Source organism: Gadus morhua, chromosome 17 (assembly GCF_902167405.1).
Source record: "Gadus morhua chromosome 17, gadMor3.0, whole genome shotgun sequence".
Taxonomy (NCBI): Eukaryota; Metazoa; Chordata; class Actinopteri; order Gadiformes; family Gadidae; genus Gadus; species Gadus morhua.
In genome coordinates this window covers 14266907-14292899 of record NC_044064.1, presented here as the reverse complement: position 1 = coordinate 14292899, position 25993 = coordinate 14266907, and the positions used below count along the sequence as shown (strand labels likewise).

At 46.4% G+C, this 25993-nt stretch overlaps 2 protein-coding genes across 4 annotated transcripts in view; both read left to right on the top strand.

The window, feature by feature from the left end:
• On the top strand, positions 1-21074 carry nfxl1 (nuclear transcription factor, X-box binding-like 1). The gene is made up of 25 exons (XM_030337652.1): positions 1-179; positions 757-1163; positions 1517-1699; positions 2445-2554; positions 2667-2797; positions 3438-3482; positions 3598-3731; positions 4117-4202; positions 5099-5174; positions 5529-5629; positions 6077-6191; positions 6443-6567; positions 6755-6877; positions 9446-9536; positions 11159-11279; positions 12666-12822; positions 13428-13519; positions 14948-14969; positions 15853-15981; positions 16159-16313; positions 16840-16909; positions 18646-18750; positions 19942-20028; positions 20109-20162; positions 20539-21074. The coding sequence occupies exons 2-25, from the start codon at positions 764-766 to the stop codon at positions 20701-20703; spliced, it is 2877 nt and encodes a 958-aa protein (XP_030193512.1). The 5' UTR covers positions 1-179; positions 757-763; the 3' UTR covers positions 20704-21074.
• Positions 21075-21416: 342 nt separating this feature from the next.
• The window catches only part of corin (corin, serine peptidase), a 25354-nt gene continuing 20777 nt past the window's right edge, over positions 21417-25993 (top strand). For 2 of the 3 annotated variants that reach the window (XR_003973461.1, XM_030337644.1), the window contains exons 1-2: positions 21417-21729; positions 23455-23605. Coding sequence is in view for 2 of the 3 variants with exons in the window: in XM_030337644.1 (XP_030193504.1) it covers positions 21649-21729; positions 23455-23605 (232 nt within the window). In the remaining variant the exon portion in view is untranslated. Of the gene's footprint in view, positions 21730-22582; positions 23010-23454; positions 23606-25993 lie in introns of those variants that run through there. The other variant, XM_030337645.1, reaches the window with a different exon arrangement.

The following is a 25993-nucleotide window of genomic DNA, read 5'->3' as shown; positions in this document are numbered from 1 at the left end:
CCATCGGCACTTCAATGCGCATGTCTACACACGGCCACTTGCAGTACAGTGCGCGTTAGCTCCGGTGAATCAACTTTTTGCTAAATCATATTCCTCTTATTAATACCTACCTCTGTAACACCGGAAGACATTTATTTCTAGTGCTAATTAATTGTAGTTGAACGTCACTCACGAAAGTCGTAAGTTGTTTCTTGCGTTTCTTGTAAACATGTCATGGTTAGCTGAGAAGTGCTAACCTTTGAGTGCACTCTGCAGGTCTTGCATATATAAGACTAATCACCTCAGGCATAGACCGAAACATGATTTACCATGTTAACATATACTTTAACACAAGATGCATCGCTAGCCGAATATCAGAAAACAAGTTTTCATTCATCAAATCTAAGGTGTAGTGTCGGTATGCTTCTGTCTACATACTCTGATTAAATTACTTTTAAGAGTGAAAAGGGGACTTGTGTCAACATATATTTAAGCTACCGTATTATACTACTTAGGTATTCCAAATTGTAAACATTATGTACATAGATTGCACAGTTGAGTCGGCCTATAAATGATAACTTCATGTGGTGTACGGCAATGTACTAAACCGTGAATATTTAAGCCATCTCTACAGAGACTCATGAATATGCATTATCTCTTGTCGGACTACATTTATATCGCTATCTGAATGAAGTATGATGGTGTGTATATATATGATGGTCTTTATATGAGTGTTTGGCTAGTAAATCGCCCTGAGTACCACCTTATCTATCCAAGGGTTACCATGGAGCCAGCCTGGAGACAGCAAGGCAAGGGGCGTGGCAGAGGTAGTGCCGGGTCAGGGGAGAGGTCACGACCTCCACAGAAGGAGGAGAGACCCGGAGCTGCTGCTGCCGCCCCTGCTCCCACCAAACCAGCTCCTCCTGCAGGAGTATGGGGAGGAGAGGAGAGAGGAGGAGGAGCAGCAGGAGGAAGAGGAGCAGGAGCTGGGGGAGCAGGAGCTGGAGGAGGAGGAGCTGGAGGAGGAGGAGCAGGGGGGAAAGCAGGGGCCAAGAGAGGAGCAGAGGGGAGAGGTAGAGGAGAGGGGAAAGGAGGAGCAGCAGCAGAGGGGAATAAAGGAGGAGAGGGAAGAGGAAGAGGAGGTGGTAAGACGAACAACATCCCCTCGGCAAAAAAAGAACAAAGTAAGAAAACGTTTGAAATGTTTCAATCATCTGTGCAGAACTCGGATAAGTCCATTTGTTGATACAGACTACAGCTTTATGACATGGTGTTGGATGTAGACATCTGACATGATGGCTTGTAAATAAGCTTTGTCATTGTACTGCAGCATGCTATGTTTATGCAACTTATTGTCTGCTATCTCCTGTCTCTCGAGATATGCTACTGACAAACTTTCTTTTGAGTATGAAGAGACAATTTGATTATTGATTATTACAGGATATAACAATATGTATACTTATGTATTACTAATTAAGCATTGTGAAAATGTCACTAGGAAAGGATTGTGTATTACTTACTGCTGTGTGTTGGTCAGGCTTGACTGTCCAATCAAAGTTTGAGGAGATCAGGAAGTCAAACATGGTTGCTGCTCAGCGATTGGTCCAGAGCCATTACAGCTCCTCCTCCTCCGACGAGGAAGATGAAGAGATTGGGACAAGGGATGCGAAGAAGGGAAAGATTCTCGCCTCAACCTTTACGACCTACACGGTCCAGACAGGTAACACAAAGAAATCATACGTGTTTTGGTCTTTTCCCGACTCTACTACTACAACTCGCTGTTCACTTCCTCGATCACTCTTCTGTGACTCGGTTCCATTTTGTCCAAGATGCAGCCCCTGGACTGTTAACCAAGATATCAAGTTTTAAGCACTAGACGGACTGGCCCCACTTTATTTATATGTCTTTGATTGTTTTCTTCTGTGCAGATTGTCGCTATATCGACATTTTCAGTCTTTCTATTTTTTTTAATTTAGAACACACACACACGTCTTACACACACAACACACACACACACACACACACACACACACACACACACACACACACACACACACACACACACACACACACACACACACACACACACACACACACACACACACACACACACAGACACACACACACACTCTATATCGGATTCACAGTAATGCTTGTTTGTTAATAATGTGACCAAGCAGTTGCTTATGGGTATATGATTGTCATCAGAGAGCTGCAGTATCATATCTAACCAATAGATGGTGCCCCTTGCATTCTCTCCACCCAACTAGTGGGGGGGTAACTAAGAATGGATACATTCCTATGAATGCTATATACCGGTGCACAAACAAATCCTACATATTTTTTATTAATTGTGTGTGTGTGTGTGTGTGTGTGTGTGTGTGTGTGTGTGTGTGTGTGTGTGTGTGTGTGTGTGTGTGTGTGTGTGTGTGTGTGTGTGTGTGTGTGTGTGTGTGTGCGCGCAGGTGGTGATGTGAATGGGCTAGAGAGGACCAATCAGTATGTGAGTGAGCTGTTCCAGTCCGGAGCGGTCACCTGCCTCATCTGCATTGCCTCCGTCAAGAGGATCCAGGCGGTACGAGGCACGCACGCATGCACACGCACAAGCACACCCACACACTTAACACACGCACACACATACTTTGATCCCTTCCAAAGTAGTCTGTATGCTTCTCTTGGGTCCGTAGGTGTGGAGTTGTGGCGGGTGCTACTCTCTCTTCCACATCCCCTGCATCCAGAAGTGGGCCAAGGACTCTGCCTTCCTCGTTTCCTCCGTGACTGACGAGGACTTTGGTCAGAAGCAGCACCCATGGCCTTGGTGAGGAGGCCAGCAGCTCTTTCACCGTCTCCTCTTGACGAGCAACTGAACAGTGAACTAAAGACCCTCTCCCACATAGTTCCCTGTTAATCACAAGCATAAACTTTCAGGCACCGCTAGTGATTGCGTCTTGTCCCCTTTCACACATGAAATAACAATTCTGGAATAGATGGGCCAAGGGACAATAACAGCATATGGTTGTAATGAAAAACGTACAGTTGCCAGCCGCATTACCCGATAAGCATTGGCATGTTACGAATAAGTTCTCAACAGAGTCTTGTGATTGGTTAGCTCGCTCCATCTGAAATTTGCCTTGCGTCAGATGGACGTCACCCTTAGCGTGCCTCTCCCAACGAAGGTACTACTTTCATTGCCCAGCACAGCTGTACGGGCAGTGATCCAGAAATGTTACTTGGTCTTGAGAAGGCAAATTGCTGTTGCGGATTTCCCAGAATATCGATCCCTGTTCTCGTCCACTCTTGGCCCCACGCAGGAAATCTTGCATGGGGCCATGAGTAAATGTGTTAACGGGTCTTAAGTAGTTAACCCTTGTCCTTCTACTCTAACCCCTGGCCTCTCTTCTCTACTTCTCTGTTGTCCTCTGTTCTCTCCTCTTTCTCTCCTCCCTCCCCTCGTCCAGTCCAAAGTGTCGTACAGAGTACCCGCCCAGTGCCACTCCCAACAGGTGGGTTCCATCTCTGTACCATCGTTGTTGTATTGTCATTAAAGCAACGCAAAGCTGCTTCAATATTCCCCAGTCTGGTGTCACAGTGTGTATGTTTGCGTGTGCGTCTGTGCAGGTATGTGTGTTATTGTGAGAAGGTGCAGGACCCCCCTGTGGACCCCTGGCTGCTGCCCCACTCCTGTGGTCAGGTCTGTGAGCGACCTCTGACCCCCAGCTGTGGACACACCTGCCTGCTGCTCTGTCACCCCGGTAAAGCACGCACGCACACACAAAAACCCAGGTTCATATACACTCAAACACACACAACCTGACACACATGCATTATTAAACACACACAGCCTCGTACATTCATGTACACACACACACACACACACACACACACACACACACACACACACACACACACACACACACACACACACACACACACACACACACACACAAAAATCACAATAAAGTTTAATATATGTACATTAATAAACATACATCCAACCTTTTTATTATTTTATTGTCATTAATGTGTGTGTGTGTGTGTGTGTGTGTGTGTGTGTGTGTGTGTGTGTGTGTGTGTGTGTGTGTGTGTGTGTGTGTGTGTGTGTGTGTGTGTGTGTGTGTGTGTGTGTGTGCTCCCCAGGCCCCTGCCCTCCCTGTCCGAAGATGGTCCACGTTGCCTGTATGTGTGGCAAAGGCCGCCCTCTACCTCGTCGCTGTAGCAACAAGGTAACAACAACACCCGGTAACCATGGCTACGACGGCTACCATGGCTGGCTCCATGGTCACACACACTAATCACAAAACCATATATAAGCGATATATGTACATAATCCTGATGATAATATTAACATTATATTAAAATGTTAATGTTAAATGTTATAACGGCTTCTAACCGAATAAATTAAAAAGAAAAGTTGTTTTGTCACAAATTACGGTCAGCAAATACTGTCCTCCTTTTTTTATGTTTTAAAAAGGATTTGAATGCTTCCACAAAAAATAATGGTCTGTTGGCTTCCAAGGTTGGATATAGCGTCCAGAGCAACGGACTGCTATTCAGAAATATCAGACCGCTGGATGACATAATTGACTTATCAGAATCGTGTATTCAGCAAAGCTGTGTAATAAATATACAGGAATACCTCTATTGGTTCACTATGCAAACATCTACTAAATTACCTTAAAATGATTATTGCATGGCTTTGTCGAATACACTATTCTGATTGGTCAATCGGGGTATTTAATGATGTGTTATTTCTGAATAGCAGACCATTTCTCCAACCATAGAATCAAACTTTTGTACCGGAAGCCATAAAATAATTTAAGATAAATCACATTTGTGACTTAAATTGATTTAGTAGGTTAGCCGTGTAATAAGCTGGATAATGTACAGTGGTTAAAGTGAAATAAACCCTTTCCTTGCATACTATGTTCATAGGCGGTGGTGCCTTGCTCTACCAATAAGATGCAGAGCAACAACTTAATCATCATGTTCCTCAATAACTGTGTGTGTGTGTGTGTGTGTGTGTGTGTGTGTGTGTGTGTGTGTGTGTGTGTGTGTGTGTGTGTGTGTGTGTGTGTGTGTGTGTGTGTGTGTGTGTGTGTGTGTGTGTACGTTCTGTCAGGCCTGGTCATGTCAACAACGATGTGGAAAGATGTTGCCCTGCAAACAACACAGCTGCACGCAGCAATGTCACTCAGGTACACACACACACACACACCCATAGGGGCTCTAGCTCTGATACCTGTTATTATGTTTCTGATATACTCTCATGTACTGTATTTCTATCATCATTTACACAAGATCTCTTCATATGATACATAGTTATGTAATATAGAACTCCAAACATATTCCTCACATCATGTATATTTATTTCCTAACTAGAGAACACTTAAAATAAATAGAACCTGTTGGTATTGATGACTTGATTTCCCCCTCTCTCTCTCTCTCTCTCTCTCTCTCTCTCTCTCTCTCTCTCTCTCTCTCTCTCTCTCTGTCTCTCTGTGTGTCCCTTGGTCTCTCTATCCTTGTCTTAATGTCCGTCTCCTCCCCAGGGCCCTGTGCCCCGTGCCCAAGAGTCAGTGTTCAGAAGTGTGTTTGTGGACGGGAGCAGACGGAGAGGGAGTGCGCCAGTCCGTCTTGGAACTGCAGACAGGTTCTCCCCTCCCCTGCTTTGTTTTTCTCCCGTCCTGCTTATCTCTAAAATGTCCCCGACTCTATTATCTTCTCCTTCACATTTCCTACCCTCCTCACCCTATCTCCTTCCTCCCCTCCCCTCTCCTCCCCCTCTTGTAATAAATGTAATTTAATAAAGCCAAGTAAATCTGTATGTCAGTTAGTAGGTCAAAATTAATATACGACTCCTCTCCTCCAGATGTGTTCTTGTGTAGCATCTTATCCTAGCTATCTTTGTTGTATACGGGGAATGGGTTAGCCTAGCGACTGTCAGTGCTTTGCACTTGGTTCTAGGAACATCCTTGGGTTACCAACAGTAACAGCAGTGTGAGTCGCTTTGGATAAAAGCGTCTGCTAAATGTAATCATACCTCTACCCCTCCTTTCCTCTCCCCTTGTCTCCTTCTTCCTTCCCCCCCCTCCCCCAGGTGTGTGGAGGGGTGTTGTCGTGTGGCAATCACACCTGCGACCGAGTGTGTCACGGGGGTCTGTGTGGGGCATGCCCGCGCACGGGGGAGAGGGCCTGTCCCTGCGGAAAGTCCAGTGAGAGAACGCGCACACACACACACACACACACACACACACACACACACACACACACACACACACACACACACACACACACACACACACACACACACACACACACACACACACACACACACACACACTCTTCCCTATGTACTTTTAGAGTTGTGTGGCTTCCTATCGATCAAACATCATCAACAACCAAGTCCCCTGATGGATGGCATTTTGTTTACTGTGTGTGTGTGTGTGTGTGTGTGTGTGTGTAGAGTGTTCGCGCCCGTGCACGGAGGAGGTCGGGACGTGCGGGGACACGTGTGACCGTCCTCTGACGTGTGGGATACACACCTGCTCCATGAGATGTCACCACGGCAACTGTGAGACCTGCAGACAGGTGAACACACACACACACACACACACACTCAGTAACTCACCCAGTCACCACAACATGTGATCATTCATCAACGTAATGAGCACATTAATGCTCGATCGACGACCTGTGTTTAATTGATGATTTTAGTTGAACAAGGTAAATAGATTATTTGTACAGGTTGATTGGTCAATGTTCTTCCTCTCTGCAGGAGGTGGAACGGTCGTGCCGGTGTGGCCGCTACAGCCGCGTGGTGCCCTGTCACAAGGAGTACCTCTGTGACACCAAATGTCCCAACACCAGGAGCTGCCAGAGACACCAGTGCAGAAGAAAGGTTCCCCTTTTTATATCAAACAAACATAGAGACATATATCCCCCACACAGACAGGAGGCGCTGTGTCCAATTCACATTGCAAACTGTTAGCAATCCTTCTTTGTAGACTATATTGTTTTTATATTTGATTTTATTATTTCTTAAATCTGTTAACTCTTAGGTCTTTAGCTCGCTATGCTATCATGCTGCCCAATATTATAAGTACTGGTTAAACAAAACCTTTTGCATGCTATGATTAAATGCATCCCACTTTGATCCCAAGTAAAAGTTAATAAGAAACTTTGGAATGCTATGGTAACATACTGCCCACTGTTATAAATACTTGATAAGCACAGCCTTTAGATTGCTATGCTAGCCTAATGCCCACTATATGAGTACTTGTTAAAGGTCCCATGACATGCTATTTTATGTATTCTTTAATATAGGTATTAGTGGGCAACTAACACAGTATTCAAAGACGTTCCTGAAATTCAGCCGTGGTGCAGAGTTACAGCCACTCCGAGCCAGTCGCACATTGAGTTTCCCCCAAATGCGCTGTTTCGGTGGGCGTGTCAAGGAGGAGGGTGGGGGTGTGGCCCTGAGCAGCTTGCAGCCAGGGACGGTACCATGCGCTCTGTTTACAGTGGATGTATCGCAATGGCGAGGCGCACACAGCCTTTAGCCGTGTTCTGTAAATATTCTAGAACACACGGGAGTCCTGGAGCTCTATATCTAAATATTATCATATAGCCTACACAGATATCTATATCATATAATACATATTATCACGGCCAAAAGCTGTGTGAGCCGATATTCCGACGTTCCTGGTTCTTCAACGTCCACATCAATGTGAATACACACACTGTAACGCAAGTGTTTCTTGTCGGTTCTTTGACGTGTCTTGTATTTCCACAACGAGACTGTCGTGGGGGTTATCTGAGCCATGGTTGAGAAGGAATTGGGGGAAAGGAACTTTGGTTTGACTCGCTGAAGTAGGCTACATGAACTGCGACATGCCGCGAGGCACCATCGCCCGGCAGCGGGCAGCGGGCAGCCGGCAGCAGGCAGCGCGCAGTTCAGTCGACTTCAGGTTGATGTGAAAGTGGAAGAACCAGAGACGTCGCAGAACCCGTCAAAGTCGTTTGTGATTCATAATATCGTCTGGAGGCGCACACAATATGTTATATGATATAGATATCTATGTATTATATGATATTATTTAGATATAGAGCTCCAGGACTGTAACGCAAGTGTTGTACACTTCCTTGTTATTTGGATAACCGTTAGTTGGTGTGATGGCGCATAACGCGTCGGACTCTCGTCTCTGGTATTTCTACAACGAGACTCGTATTGGGGGTTATCTCAGCCAAAGTTGAGAATGAATTGGGGGGAAGGAACTTTGGCTTTGACTCCCTCAAGAACATGAACCACGACATGGAGGAGAAAGGGATTGTTGGCGGCGAATGTCTCCCGCTTGAGCCCCGCTGAGGGACCACCGCCGGAGGCGGAGGTGCCTAAGCGCTGCCCGGCAAAGATCCCTTTCTCCTCCTTGTCGTGGTTCATGTTCTTGACTTGAGGGAGTCGAAGCCAAAGTTCTTTCCCCCCCAATTCATTCTCAACCTTGGCTGAGATAACCCCCAATACGAGTCTCGTTGTAGAAATACCAGAGACGAGAGTCCGACGCGTTATGCGCCAAATAACAAGGAAGTGTACAACACTTGCGTTACAGTCCTGGAGCTCTATATCTAAATAATATCATATAATACATAGATATCTATATCATATAATATATTGTGTGCGCCTCCAGACGATATTATGAATCACAAACGACTTTGTCGGGTTCTGCGACGTCTCTGGTTCCTCCACTTTCACATCAACCTGAAGTCGACTGAACCGCGCGCTGCCTGCTGCCAGCTGCCAGCTGCCCGCTGCCGGGCGATGGTGCCTCGCGGCAACCGGTGGCATGTCGCAGTTCATGTACTTCAGCGAGTCAAACCAAAGTTCCTTTCCCCCAATTCCTTCTCGAACATGGCTCAGATAACCCCCACGACAGTCTCGTTGTGGAAATACAAGACACGTCAAAGAACCGACAAGAAACACTTGCGTTACAGTGTGTGTATTCACACACACACACACACACACATGTGGCGCTCGCACGGTCGAGTCTCATTGGCGGGCCAACGTCTCTGGGCGGGCCAGGCAGAGTAAGGGGAGGAGCCGAGATTCCTCATGACGTCATGAGCACAGACATTCCAAATCAGCGCGCTTGAGCCTCCGTTTTTTCAAAGGCGAGCAGAACAGCTAGTGCTCGTTTTACACCAAACGCAAGTTTTAGCCACTGGGGGACCATAGGCAGGCTAGGGGAACTCATATTTATGTTAGAAAACCTCACAAAGTGAGATTTGCATGTCATGGGACCTTTAAACACAGCCTTTAGCATGCTATGCTAGCCTAATATACTGCCTAATATGATGGGTAATTCTTAAAAAATAACTGTTGGAATTCTATGCTCACAAACGGGCAACTATTTTGAGTAATTGTTCAAATTAACCTTTCGCATTCTATGCAAATGTCCCTGTTGTGCCACAGTGTTGCCCCGGTAACTGCCCTCCATGTGACCAGAACTGTGGACGATCGTTGGGCTGCCGCAACCATAAATGTCCCTCAATCTGTCACCAAGGTAACGTGCACACGCGCGCGCACACACACACACACACACACACACACACACACACACACACACACACACACACCCCCTCTACGCAGAAACGGTCACTTCAGATGAGTGTGTGCCCGGTGGATTGTGATTGGCCGGGACAGCCACAGCGAGAGAGGTTCAAGGGTCAGACTCCGGAATGTTCTGAGTCCACAGCACCTTGTGTGTAGTAGTGCACGTCTGTGTCCGATGTGTAGGTTGAACAACCGTGGTGTGCAGGAGGTCATTGTGTGTTATTTCTTTGTGTGTATAAGAGAGGTGTGTTTTTGCATAGTTTTATATTGCTTTATAGTACCCTACACTGAGAGCATCACAAGTAACAATATAAGTACAAGCTCTTATCCTTTATCCCTGAGGTTCCTTCAATGTGCTTTTCAATGTGGGTCTAAAGCCGTTTTATTGTTCGCCGACTTGTAAGCATATGTGACTAGTGGAACACAAGTCTTGTTTTGTCCTACTTTGGTTTTTATTCACTCTTTGTACTGCTTTTCTATGCACTACATATATTGGTATATTATGTGTGTTTGTGTGTGTGTTTGATGGTGTGTGGTTTGGGTGTGTGTGTGTGTGTATGTGTCTTTATGACCCAAGAGAAAGAGCAATTGTTTGCCTGCTTTGAGATTTGGTTAAAAATGATCAAAAAGCTGCATGACACGCACCCAAACAAATGCATGAACGCAAGCACACACACACTCACAGGCCTCTGTGTCTTTGTTGAGTTGGATTAATGAGTTTAACCAGGATGCAGAGGTCATCGCTTTCCCATACAAATGTAGAGTTTGTGTGTGTGTGTGTCTGTATACGTTTGTGTGCAATTTGTTTGTGTTTAAATGTCCTCCCTGTCTTTTGTCTCCAGATAGGGGGATAAAAGCTAATTTATTCGTCTCTCTGTCACTGGATTGGCTGAAAAGATAGAAGATAATTGATGGGCTTTTCTCACTTCTGATTGGCTACCCTGACCTTTTGAGGAGCGAGGCCGAGATTGTTAGATGCATGCAAGTCGGGGAAAGGTTTCGGCGTAACACAGGAAGCATAGGTCATCAGATGGCAACCGCCACATTCCACGTCTATGTGTGTGTCTGTGTGTGCGATGAGTTTACTGTTTGTGTGTTTGGCTCTTTGTGTGTGTTTGTGTTTAAAGGTCTCTGGTTTTTAATCGGAAGTGAGGCTCCTGAAATTAAGTACGCTATGTTCAACTGTCGCCTTTTTCGATGGCCTAACAAACGCCTTCGGCTGAGTCGTCCAGCGCGACAGACGGGGAGAGACAATGATCAAGGGATGATGGTGCAGAGACAAACTGATGGAGAGAGAGGATAGAGGACCGACCGACAGACTGATGGTGTGATGAAAGAGGATCCATATAATGATTAAGGGATAACGGACAGAATGAGGGATGAATCATAGAGGACACGCATGATGGGGGAGAGACAGAAGGATGGAGGATCGACAGAATGATTAAGGGATGATGGGGACAGGATGATGGATGAATCAGAGAGGGCATAGGATGGAGGGATGATGGAGGACGGATAGAAGGATGGAGGGATGACAATTGTATTTAATGTGTGTGTGTGTGTGTGTGTGTGTAGGTGCCTGCTATCCGTGTCCGGAGACTGTCCAGGTGAAGTGTGCGTGTGGCTCTTCCTGCTTGGTGGTCCCGTGCGGGAGGGAGCGGAGCACCAAGCCCCCCCGCTGTAAGGAGCTCTGCAGGTGAGCCCCCCAGACCAGCGCTGTAAGGAGCTCTGCAGGTGAGCCCCCCAGACCAGCGCTGTAAGGAGCTCTGCAGGTGAGCCCCCCAGACCAGCGCTGTAAGGAGCTCTGCAGGTGAGCCCCCAGACCAGCGCTGCATGGGGACTGGATATCCACTCGGGACGGCCGTCCCTGTTGGAAATGCGCCGATTGCTATAGTGTAAAATGAGCTTTAAAATATGTTTAATAAGTCGTCAACACGTATAGAAATGTTGACCAGCTGAACCCAAGTGAAACGATTTGAGTTCAAAAGTTTAAACATTGAATGGATTAAGCGTAACGGTATAAACATACAAACCTTTGAAATAATGTCTGGGGAAATCTCTAATAGTTCAATAAATATCTAAACCTAAGTGATTCAGTTTGCACTTGGGTCTACTCTTATGATAATTATGAGTATGATGAGCAATAGAAGTAGTACTAGCATGATACATAGGGGTGGTATACATTGGTATGACAGTAACCAAAGGTAAGGCATCATTTGTGGTGGCAGAATGTGTTTGGAATTGATTCTCTCTTGTCCAGCTTCTTTATAGCTAGGCCACAGAACCATAAGGCTCATACCGTTGGGCCTCAGGAGTCCCAGCTTGCTTCGTTTGTGTTCTTGCGTAACGTGAAGAAAAAGGGTTTTTACGGAGCATTTTGAAACACAGCCCCCCTCATTGTTTGCCTCTCCCACAAGTAGACCCCCCGCCGTGTACGAAGAACCACGAATCCTCCCATAACCTCGTTCTCAAAGACTAAAACTGAGGCTTCTTTTAATAGGACATTGTCCTGCTCAGTAAATGAGAACCAAACATCTGGATGTCCAACATGTGTCTGTCCCTTCGAGTATGTGGGTTTATTTGTTCTGAAGAACTTGCTGCTGGGCCAAGGAAGGCAAGAGCCTCCATCGGGACCCAGTGTAATCTAAACCGCAGTCGCACACATCAACACCAGACTCTCAACGGGTATAATACCCATCCATGTTTTAGGCCCAATCCCATTTTTACCCATTACCCCTTCCCCCTCCCCCTTGTTTTGAAGGGGTAAGGGGAAGGGGTAAGCGGTAGAAATGGGATTGGGCCTTAACATAGTGTAAAGATCAATTTATTTACATAATGAGGGTTAGATGATTGAATGATAGTGTGCAATTTCATTCAAAGAAAACATTGGAGTCTGAAGGTGGACAATATGTGGAGGAGATAGGTCCCAAAGTTTGTAGCCAGTAATAAATAATAGCATTTATTATAACAAAAAGAAATAAAAAGACAAAAAACAACAATGGTGGAGCGCTGCCTGCAGAACTCGCCTGACTATTTAAATGGAAAGTGTTCCAGAAAGTCTCCCTCTGCTCTGTGTCTCCAGGTCGCCTGCCTCCTGCCACCACCCCTCCAGGGAGGACCACCGCTGTCACCAAGAGGCCTGCCCCCCCTGCCGCCAGCCCTGCCTGCTGGCCCTCACCCGCTGCAAACACGCGTGCCCTGCTCCCTGCCACGACCGGGTGCTCATCAAGTCTCAACAGGTAAACACACCTGGCCAGTCCTCGTTAAGAGACACACACCTGGCCTGTTCCTTGTTAAGAGACACACACCTGGCCCGGTCCTCGTTAAGAGACACACATCTGGCCGGGTCCTCGTTAGGAACACGCACACCTGTCCTGGCCCGCGTCAGAGACACACACCTGGCCCGGTCCTCGTTAGAGACACACACCTGTCCTGGCCCTCGTTAGATATACACACCTGGCCTGGTCCTCGTTAGGAACACACACACCTGTCCTGGCCCTAGTAAGGTAAACACACCTGGCCTGGTCCAGATACACAAACACAGCCACTTTTGCCAGTCAGTTTGACACACCTGTTCTGGTCCTTATTACATTTCCACACCTGTCCTGGTCCTAGTAAGGTAAACACACCTGTCCTAGTCCTCATTATGTAGAAACACACCTGTCCTGCTCGTGTAGCCTCAAGTAAACTCTGTCTCGAAGCATGTTGTCCTAGTGACGTCAAATGTAAGTCGCAGTAGGACCGTCAATGTCAATGGCTTGTGTCGAGTTCACATAATGAATTCTTGTTTCCAGACCAAAGTGGGATATTGTATCATTTGTGTGCGTGTGCATGTGTGTGTTAGGCCAAAGTGGCCGGTCCATGGGAGCAACCGACGGAGCCAGCCTTCGTACAGAAAGCTCTGCCCTGTCCACCGTGTCAAGTACCTATACCAACGTAGGTGATGTGGGACACACGCACGCACGCACGCACGCACGGACGCACGCACGCGCACAAATGCAGACTCACACAAATGCAGACTCACACAAATGCAGACTCACACAAATGCAGACTCACACACATGCACAAATGCAGACTCACACACACATGCAGACCCACGCACACACACATGCAGACTCACACGCACATGCACAAATGCAGACACACACACACACACACACATGCAGACTCACACGCACATGCACACACACACACACACACACACATGCAGACTCACACGCACATGCACACACACACACACACACACACATGCAGACTCGCACGCACATGCACACACACACATGCAGACTCACATGCACACACACACACACACACACACACACACATGCAGACTCACACGCACATGCACACACACACACATGCAGACTCATACACGCACATGCAAACACACACACACACGTGCACACACACACACACACACGTGCACATACACACACACTCAAACATCTGGTGGGCCGATTCACTAATGTTGTTTAAGAAAATAAGTATTTAGAACTCTGTGTTTTTACGATTGGTCAATGTTATTGAACAATAAATAACTTGCTTATGAATTTATTATAAATAAAGGATCCTTGAAAATTAGCTTTAATGAATACATTTTTAACTAGCTTTAATACATTTGACATACTTGGTTGTTGGGCATTACGACTTACAATACAAATGTATATAAAAGGCACACGTTGATAAAGACTATTAACAATGTATGATTGATGATGGTTTGTAAAAAAAAAAGAAGGTAAACTTTGTGATTTGCACAAACCCACACACATACACACAGAAACTTGCACACATGCACAGTCATGCTGTGGTGCTTTGGTCTTGTCATGGAACATTAGACCTGAGGCTGTAAACAGGCTGCATGCTGTGAGTGTGTTCGTTGACACACATTTTTTAAACATTCTGGTAGCTGCCAACTGCCTGCAGTTTTGCGACGCATTTAGTGACTCCAAATCCTGTGTGTCTGTGGACGTGTGTGTGTGTCTGTGTGTCTGTGGACGTCTGTGTGTCTGTGGACGACGTGTGTGTGTGTCTGTGGACGACGTGTGTGTGTCTGTGGATGTGTGTGTGCCTGAACCCCTGCATGCTAGTGCGGGTTCTTCTGGGTTTCATATAATAGCAAGCAAAATAATAAGCCAAGGTAGAAGTTCCCGGTTCTACCTGTTACTACTGGTATGTGTATCTCACTCAAGCACTCTATGCTTAGCAACCACAATCGACAAGGGATAATGACACTTAGGATGGCGATGATAATAGCTATGGTGTAATTATGTAATGATGACGGTAAGGTTAATGGTGATAGCTGATGTTGTTAATATGATGACATTTATACGATGCTAAGATGCGTTGTGTTTTGTGTGTTTGCAGCTCCTGCCTTGGGGAACATGAGGTAAGTTGGGGTCATGGGCTTTCATCTTTGTGTGTGTCTGATTCTCTTCTTTTTTTTATCTCTTCACCCTTTGACCTTCATGCCTGCGAGTGATGCAAAAATATAAATATCTGCACACTGCAAATCTCTTCATCTCATCCCTGACTCCATCTATCCATCTGCAACGCTCTCTGCTTCTGTCCCCTACAACGGTTTGGTTTCGTCCTCCTTGCAGCCGTTTGTCCTCCTCTGTCCTCTCTCGTATAATCTATCTCTCCCTCCTCATCCTGGTAGTGCTTTTATATTCCTGGCACAGGCTGTCTCTCTGTCCCCCATATCGTCTCTTCTCTGTCCCTCTCTTCTGTCTTTCCACCTCTCTCTCTCCTCTCTGTCGCTCTCGCTCTCTTGCTCTCTCCCCTCTCTCTCGCTCTCTCTCGCTCTCTCTCTCTCTCTCTCTCTCTCTCTCTCTCTCTCTCTCTCTCTCTCTCTCTCTCTCTCTCTCTCTCTCTCTCTCTCTCCTCTCCTCTCCTCTCCTCTCCTCTCCTCTCCTCTACCTCTTTCTCTCTGTCTTTCCACCCCTCTCTCTCCCTCTGTTTGTCCCAGTCACCTCCAGACAGCTTCAGGAGGTGGTGTGTTTTTGGAAGGAGAGTGGTAAAAATCTGTATTCTGTTTGTCTGAACCCTGTGGCACTATAGTCCCGTGTGTGGTGTTCCACAGCGCCCACGAGACACAGTAGTGCTCAGAGCATCCAGTTCGTCAGCTCATTGGACTTTTCCCCTAGTGCCCATTTGGTTCTTAACGTTTGCTGTGGGATTGAACAGAGAATATGTCCCTTTACCTGACAACCCGTCTTGCTATAAGGGGGGTTCACGATTTGATGTTTGCTTGTGTGTGTCTGTTTCAGGTGAGTCCTGTTCCATGTTACAAGCGAGGGCCGTTCACCTGCAATCGACCTTGCGGACGACTTCTGACCTGTGGCAACCACACCTGCACCAAGGAGTGCCACACTGTATCCAAGGGGAACCAGTCAGGGGTGAGTGCGACCGCGGTAAATAACTGCATCTTCATTCCTTCTTTACGCCCCCCGTTTTATCCTCCCGGGGTCATTTTAGAAAATTATAAAAAAAAAGTGAATCTCTCTCCCTCCCTCCCCTCCCTCCCTCCCTCCCTCTCTCTCTCCCTGGCTCTGACTCCCCTCCCCCTTTTGCAGTGTGAGGAGTGTGAGGTGGGCTGCTGTAAGCCCCGCCCTCGCGGCTGCCCCCACCCCTGCTCACTCCGCTGTCACCCGGGAGACTGTCCCGTCTGTCAGCAGATGATCCGCCAGCGGTGCCACTGCAAGATCACCCTGATATACGTAGAGTGCACGTACGTACACACGCACACGTCCTCACATACACATTACACATGCACTCGCACAGTTACATTATAGACACACTCCACATTCAAATGGGGTACGGATGTCACCATTATGGGGCGGGGACTTGGGGCAGACTAGGTTTTTCTTTTCCCCTAAATCTCTTGGTTTATGACTCTTTCTTTGTAGCTGAAGTCTTCCGAGAGCAAGATGCTCCCCAACCCCTACCATCCCCCTAAAGACATGGATCGAATCATTAAAAGGAATCTAACTGAAAATATGAAAGTCTGCTAAATGACATTAAGTACATTAATGCAGTAGTAAATATCTGGTTCTTCTAAAATATACCCTAGCGCTCCTCCTTAACCACCTGTGATACTCTCCATCACCGGCCATCTGTTTCCCACGGCAACGCACACCTGGGGATAGACACGGCAGCTGGTTCAGGTGTGCTATCTGGGCCTGTTTTATTTTAAGGTCAAAGGTGACACGTGTGTGTGTGTGTGTGTGTGTGTGTGTGTGTGTTTGTGTGCGAAGGAAGCTGCAGTCGGCCGACCGTGAATCCAAGATACAGCTGGCCTCCTGTAACAACCAGTGTCCTAAAGAGGTATACACACACACCCTACAGACACACAGACACACACACCCTACAGACACACACACCCACACACACACACCCTACAGACACACACCCTACAGACACACACTACAGACACACGCACATACGCACACCCTACAGACACACACCCTACAGACACTCACTACAGACGCATGCACACACACACACCCTACAGACACACACCCTACACACACACACACACACACACACACACATGGACGTAAGGACCTACTTGTTCTGCTTTGTGTTCGACACACCTCGGCTTGGAGAGTAATGCATCATGAGACCTCTGTTATCAAACCGGCTGTAAGTGTGTGTGTGTGTGTGTGTCTGTGTGTGTCTCATACCTCTACTGACGATGTTGGAATTCACTGTTCGAGTGTTGAGGCTTTCCAGGAGAGAGAATGTATCCGTCTCTCTTGCTCTCTCTCTCTGCCTGTCTGTCTGACTCTGTTTCTCTCTCTACTGGTCTCTCTCTCTGTCTTCCTATCTGTGCGTCTCTTCCTGTCCCCCTCTCTCTGTTTCGCTGTCTGCTGGTCTCTATGTCTGTCTGTCCATCTGTGTCTTTCTTGCTGTCGGCCAGCCTTTTTGTTCATACCACACCTATGTTTAGGTTTCGTGTTCATTTTCTACCCATTCCTGATATAATTAACTTAGCTTGCCCATGTTTTTTAGAAGCCTATCATAACAGCATACCTGGGTGCACGGCTCTCTCCTCAGGAAGCTTGTGTGTTGCTCTGGCTGAAGGGTGGATCTGTCAGTAACACACGGCTCAACACACGGAATCTCACAGCGAGTACACACTAGGACACACACTGGGAAAGACTGAGACACACAGAGACGCACTGAGACACACAGAGACACACTGGAAGACAAAACACACTCAAACACAAAGCTCATCACACTGAGACCCACTCAAGCACACACCCTGAAGCACAGGGCGGTCTCTGTAAGGAAAACAGTGAATGGTCGGGTGGTCCGCCATAACCTTCTGAGATCACATTACTGTTCATCATGATGATTCTCCAATGCAACTTAAAAAGGACAGTAGAAACTCTTACTCCGTCTGCCTGTTGGTCTCTCTCTGTCCGTCTTACTCTGTCTCCCTCTGCATCTTTCTTTCTTTCTTTCTTTCTTTCCCTCCATTTCCTTTGTTCCTACTCTTGGTAATCAATTAAGCTCTGGCGCCAGCCACACACACACACACACACGCGTGCGCACACACACGCACACACACGTATGCACACACTTTCCCTTTTTCTCTCTCCTCTTTCTTAACGTGTGTATTACTTTCACCTGGGAATGATTTAGTTTTTTCATTTTGTCATAGTTACTGGCACACACACACAAACACACACACACAAACACACTAGAGCACTCCACAGACATACATGCGCACAAGGACACACACAGAGTAGTGGGTATTGGAAAGGCCAGCTGAAAGTGTTTTGCTCTGTTTTTCCTTGGACTGCGTTTCTTACCCGACAACAAGTCCAGTGTTTGAACTCCTCTGATCTTGTGGTTTCTATGATCTTGTGCTGTGCTACGGATGAATGCAGCCGGTGCCAGCGTGGTCACTTCCAAGTGCTTCACTGTTAGATGCTACCATGGGGCTATTTAACAGAAGGATATAGAATATACAGTGCAAAAGTTTTTTCAAGATTATAGAAATTGTTCTAACAGTGCGTGTGTGTGTGTGTTTGTGTGTGTGTGCGTGTTTGTAGCTGAGTTGTGGTCACCGCTGTAAGCAGGTGTGTCATCCCGGTCAATGTGAGGAGATATGTCAGCAGAAAGTGAAAGTGAGATGTCCCTGCAAGAGGATCAAGAAGGTACACAAACACACAAACCCACACACACAAACGCACGCGCGCACACGCCAGGCATGCACACTTGAAAGGCAAAGCACAAATCGTGGGTTTTTCCGCATATTTATTTCATACAAATATTTAAGAATATTAAAAAAAATTATGTAACATGTCAAATAGCTGGAGTTCCTCATAACTGTCAACGTGGTGGGAATTCAATATATATCACATATTTAACATATTATTACATTATTTGTGGGGGGGGGGGGGCAGAGCCGACCCAAAAGAACCAGCGCAGGTTTAATGAAATATAAGCAAAACGTTGTACATTGCTACACCACTTCTTTGTTTTTTTATCCATTTTTATTTTTAACCTTTGCTGAGGTAGTGTATAATAACCAGGTTGCCTCTCTTTTGTTTTCCTCTTGGAACCTGCAATATGCGAGGCAGAGTTTGTTTGACCCCAGAGCAGGAGATTATCCTGGCTCTGGCAGCGTTGCCGGTTCTCCTGCCCGCTGGGCTCACTACTCACTGCTGTGGGTCACGAATAACAATGCTCATTTGACCGCGAGGAGATTAAGGCTAGCATTCCCGTTAGCCCTTTTCTTGTTTGATGATATTCTGTCTTTCCAGCATCCTCCAATTAGGGTGGGTGGTGGCAGGGTCCGCAATGTTCACCCTCATTTATTAGTTCAGAGTTTCGTTTATTGGTTCGAATGTGGATTAGGATCTGAATGTTAGTTTTAAAAGGGTTTTCTTTTCTATTAGGTTTGTGGTTATAGGCTTCAATGTTTATTGCTGGGTTTATGAAAACCAGAAGCCAATATTACATTTAAATGTAGGATAGGCGTCACCTTGCAATGATTTGACAAAACATTGCCTTTCCTACCTTCACGGGTTCATAATTATCATTATAGTTTATTGAAAAACACTTGTATTGACACTTTAATATCCTAAAATAAGAGGAATGAACAAAAAAATAGGATTATTTCTCCACTGTTATTCAAATACAAATACAAATGGTTTTGATGCCTCAACAAATATAGATACAGATACAATACTGGGCTATCCGCACATCCCTAAGTGTGTGTGTGTGTGTGTGTGTGTGTGTGTGTGTGTGTGTGTGTGTGTGTGTGTGTGTGTGTGTGTGTGTGTGTGTGTGTGTGTGTGTGTGTGTGTGTGTGTGTGTGTGCGTGTGTGTGTGCCAACACATAGGAGTTCCCATGCGCTAAACTACAAGAAGACCAGAGTTTAGTGGAGTGTGACAGCACCTGTAAACAGCATCTACAGAAAGCCAGCCAGGTATACACACACATGCAAAATAAAATGACATAAATTAATATACTGTAGAATATGACCTATAATGTGTGTATGTGCTTCAGTTGAAGGAGGAAGAGGAGAAGGCAGCAAAGGAGGAAGAGCAGAAGAAGCTCCAGGTATGACCCTGTTTCCATGGTTACTGGGAATTTGTTTCCATGTACACCAATGTTAATATGGATGCATCGATCTGATTAGCTCTTACCTAATTGGTTAATAGTGTTATTGAAGCTGTGATCTGATTGGACACATGTTTATTTAGAAGTGTGTCTCTCACGGATAGTGTTAATGCTGGAATCATTCCCTTTATGGATTGATTGATATAACGTGATTCTATCTACACTGTTGTGATTTTACCACATTTAATTATTAGGTTAAGTATAGATAAAGCATAGACGTCGTAGATGTTTGTATCGTCTGATAACCATTATCCTTTGGACCCCCTTCTAACAGTGTGTGTTCCTCCTGTGTGTGCATTCTCGCGTGCGTTCCCAGGCGGAGTGCGAGGCGTTTGAGAAGCGACAGAAGGGCAGGAGGAGAGAGAGAAGGAGGAAAGGAGAGGTGGAGGAGGAGAGAGAGAGCTGGGCCAAATACAAGCTCCTCCTTCTGCTGCCAGTGTGTGGAGTCGCACTGGCCGCTGCCGTCTATTACCTGATGTAGCGCTGTGTGTGTGTGTGTGTGTGTGTGTGTGTGTGTGTGTGTGTGTGTGTGTGTGTGTGTGTGTGTGTGTGTGTGTGTGTGTGTGTGTGTGTGTGTGTGTGTGTGTGTGACATAGATGCAGAGAACATGTGTGTGTTGTGTGGGACTTTATTGTTGAGGTGTACTTGTACACTCATAGCCTGGCCTTTAACACCGTCCGTGTATGTCTGGTCCAGTTCCTGAGGCGACTGGATGAGCCCTAAACAAACACTAAAACAAGCCGTGGTCTACAGCGGTCACCGTGGAAACGACATTGATGATACATTAATTCGATGTGTTTCTATGCAAATGATTTTCTCTACTGGAAAATAAACGTGAGAAATGCCACATTCTGTTGTGTCTCTCGTCTGTTGCGTTTGTGTGCTTGTGTGTGCTTGTGTGTGCTTGTGCTCGTGCGTTTGTATCTGTCAGACACAGGGCTCTCAAAGACGCATGGGCCAAAGCCGGGGTCCCAGAATGCACCTGTGCAGTGAGCGCGGATTGTGTTGTTGAGGATTATGATGCAGACAATGAACTCCTAAAGCCATGTGCACCGAAACACAGCGGGATGTGTGTGCATACCGCTATGTGTTACTTGTGATTCCTAATCCTGAAATGTTGAAGCTTGCTCACGTGGAGCGAATCTCAGTGCAGGAGGCGTGTGTCACAGAGCGCGAGAGGGCAGGTGGGCGGGAGCCAGATTGAAGTGGTGCGTGCCAGATTGAGATAATTACTGGTGTGTGTGTGTGTGAGTGAGGGAGAGAAAGGGCACGAGCAAGTAGCAAAGAGGAGAGGGAATTTAAGAGGAGAGAGGGCGTGGCCTAGGAAAGTACCGTGGGTAGATACTCCTTCAGAGCAGCGCGAGCCGCTCCGCTCCGGTAGTACCGCAGCTTCACCGCGACGCGGAGAGATGCTCGCCCCACGGCGATGAGCGCAGAGCGGCTAGAGGAGGTCATGTTTTCCGGGGAGCCCGCAGAGTCATGCCCGCGCGTCGTCTTCAGCGGAACGGTAGACTTCAACTTTTAACCTTCTATCCAAGTGGTTTATAGGCGACCTCGTGTCCTTCCGTTAAACTTTATGACCGGTGGATATTTTTTTATCAAGAGTTCTACAAAGTGATTCTACTAAATCGATGGTTATCAATGGTTTTCATAGGGTGATCAACGAATAACAACTTTTCAAGAAATTATTCAAAAAGAGTTCAGAGGAATCGATGTAGAAGTCGTCCTCTACTAATTGCTATTTTACATTAATATTAAAAAAGACTCAATAGTTATGTGTGAGTAGGGTTAACCATTGTAATGGCTGGACACGTCTGACAGCTCCACCAACAACACGTGAATTGACCATTTCGATGGACCCTCTCGGTTCCAGGTGAGCGGTGTGGACGGGTCTCAGGCTGTAGGAAAATCACGATGGCCTGTCGATACAGTGAGGTGGCTTGTAAAAAGTCCCGCGGAGAATAGCTCACATCGTTATAAAAGTGAAATGGCTCTTTAAGGTTTTTCCAAATTCGTTTTGACACGCATATGATGTGTGTGCGTGCGTGCGTGTGTGTGTGTGTGTGTGTGTGTGTGTGTGTGTGTGTGTGTGTGTGTGTCTATTTAAAGTGAAGGAGGAGGTGTAAAGTTTTCCTCTCCACTCATCCTCTTCTCCCGCGTATCGTCTTTCTATGTGTTCACTTGTGCACGAGCCCGAAACTTGGTGGTCCTAAAAATAACACACACACACACACACACACACACACACACACACACACACACACACACACACACACACACACACACACACACACACACACACACACACACACACACACACACACACACAGACTAAGATAAAAATACCCGGTGTGGTCCGGTCCTGGGAGTGCCTTAATTTGCCGGTGACCGCTTGGCGGTTGGTCTAGTCCGACTATCGGTTCATACCGTGGTAACGGGTCTATGCGTGCTTTTCACTATCCTAAAAGTTGTAAGCATAGGCTACTCTCTTTATATCTTTACGCCGTCCGGCCTGGAATTCGGTTTGAATAGGTTATGAAACAACAACCGATAGAGCTGCTTCTCTTATAGAGAGAGAGAGAGAGATACCGTCAGAGAGTGCATTCTCCGGTATAACGACATCGTCAGAAAGACATCCACTGAGATGCCTTCCCTGCCCTCGGTATCATCACCGCCACCAGCTCGTTCTCTCACCGGATCGGTAGCCGCTATGCAGGGGCAAGGCGCGTGCTGCAGATAACCGGTACGCTGCTTCCACCGTAGAGGTCACCGGCGACTAGAGGACAGGTAAGGATGGCGGGACGTCCCGTTAAAGTGACTCGCGAGACTGAGATCAGGCGCAAACGGAGCGTGATTAGGGAGAAGCACACGGACGGATTTGATAGAAAAGTTATCCTGGACGACGTGTATCATTTAAACATCAGCACATGTTTAATGCACAAAATATTTGTGTGTGTGTGTGTGTGTGTGTGTGTGTGTGTGTGTGTGTGTGTGTGTGTGTGTGTGTGTGTGTGTGTGTGTGTGTGTGTGTGTGCGTGTGTGCGCGCGTGTGTGTGCGTGTGTGAATATGGTTGTTTGTGTGTGTTTGTGGTTGGATGTGAATGTGGTTGTACACGTGTTTGAGTGGTTGTAAATGTTTGTGATTGTGATTGTGTGTGTGTGTGTGTGTGTGTGTGTGTGTGTGTGTGTGTGTGTGTGTGTGTGTGTGTGTGTGTGTATCTCCGTGTGTCAGGCCTCAGGTGGAGCAGAAGGCGGGGACATAATGGGGGAGGCGTGTCCTCACAAGCTTGGATCGACCAATCACCCGCGTCTCCTCCTGTACATCCTCATCCCGACCATCAGCCTATTGGCTGCTCTGCTGCTGCTCATACTGGCACTGACAGGTACACACACACACACACACACACACACACACACACACACACACACACACACACACACGCACACAAACACACACTCTCTACATCTGCAATGTCACTCCCTACTTCGTATATATTATTCTCTCTCCTCCTACATTTCAATCAATACCTCGTAGGTGTTACGCTCTACCTCCCGGATATCACTCTCTTCTTCCCAGATCACCCTACCTATCCCTCTACCTATGTTTAACTCTCTGCATCCTCACCATTGCACTGTGTCTCCTAGACGCTGCTTTCCTCATTGATGTCACTCTACCTCCTATGTCACCATCTACCTCTTAGATCACTCATCCACTAACTATATATCATACCCTACCACTTAGATATGACTGTCTCCTAGATGTCACTCTCTATCTCCTAGATGACACTCGTTACCTCCTAGATATCACTCTACCTTTTAGATGTCTCTCTCTACCTTCCAGATGTCACTCTTTACCCTCTAGATACCACTCTCTACCTTCTAGATGTCACTCTTTACCCTCTACCACTCTCTACCTTCTAGATGTCACTCTTTACCTCCTGATTCCCTTAACCATATGGATGTCATTTTCATCATCCTAGAATTCTCTCTACCTCCTACATAACCCTCTACCGTCTAGATATCACTATCTACCTTCTAGATGTCGCTCTATCTCCTAGATCTCACTCTTTTACTCCTGACTCCCTCTACCTCCTAGATTTCACTCTCTTCAACCAAGAACTCTCTGTACCTCCTACATATCACTATTTCCCTCCTGGATTACTCGATGTACCTCCTTTATGCATATCTATACCTAGACTGCCTCCTACATATCACTCTCTCTATATCCAACGGATACATGAGTTTGACAATCTTTAAAGTTGGTAATGGAACAGATTATGAACGCTCAAATTACAGACATGTTTGTTTAACTGTAATGTCCGTAGATTCCGGTCCTCTCTCCCTCTCGCTTTCTCCCACAAATACATTTCAGTGGGTCAGTTTTCTCTAAAATATTTGAAATCAAAAGACCACAGCTCTATGGATGATAGATCGTTTTTTTATTCAATAAGTGTAAGTCTGTCTACTGGTGTGTTTTTGTGCATGCCATGCATACACAATAGCGTATCATAGTAGAACAAAAAACGAGAGCGAGAGAGAGGAACTGAAGGGGTTAAAGTGTACATTTTCTGTCTGTTTGAACACAAACTGGTCCGACTCTTTGGCACTTTCACACGTTTACACACACACACGCACGCACGCACACACACATTCAAACACATACACACACATACAACCATTCACAAACAACCACTCAGACACGTACAACCATAAAACACATACAACCCCCCCCCCCCCCCACAGACACACACACACACACACACACACACACACACACACACACACACACACACACACACACACACACACACACACACACACACACACACACACACACACTCAGCTGGTGGTATACAGCTGGTCCTGCTGTTTCCTCCTCATTCCTCCCCATCTTTCACACCACTATCTCTTTCATCTCCACCCTCCCGTCCGCACACACACACAAACACACACACACACACACACACGAACACACACACATACACACACACACACACACACACAAATCCTCAAGATGGCACTAAAGCTGTTTGTGAAGAAGTCGTTTGCCGCTAGCATTTGAAAGCGCCATTAACTCTAACATACAAACACACACACACATGCACACGAACATTCACACGCACACACACACACGAACACACAAAGACACACAGCCTGTTCACTGATCATTAAACACCTAATGGTCTTTGAAGGGCTTGTTCTTTCAAATCCCTTGCCGTTTCCCTCACTCGCCCTCTCGTTCTCTTTCTCACACATACACACGCACACACACACACACACACACACACACACACACACACACACACACACACACACACACGCACACACACACGCGCACACACACACACACACACACACACACACGCGCACACGCACGCACACACTTAACACACTGGAGAACTATGTCAGTTATGTTATTACATGGTCTTATACACACATATACGCAAAAATATATTTCACACGCAAACGTCTGGGTGGAATATATTTTTATCGTAATCTCCATAGTAACACGATCACCTACTCTAAACAAAGAATATCTTCTTTCATTGGGTCTCTATGGTGTGTGTTTGTGTGTGTGTGAGTGTGTGTGCGTGTGCCTGTGTGTGTGTGTGTTATTCATTCCATAGACAGGTGTCCCACATGCGTCACATTTGCCCTATTAATAAACAAAAACACACACACACACACACACACACACACACACACACACACACACACACACACACACACACACACACACACACACACACACACACACACACACACACAGT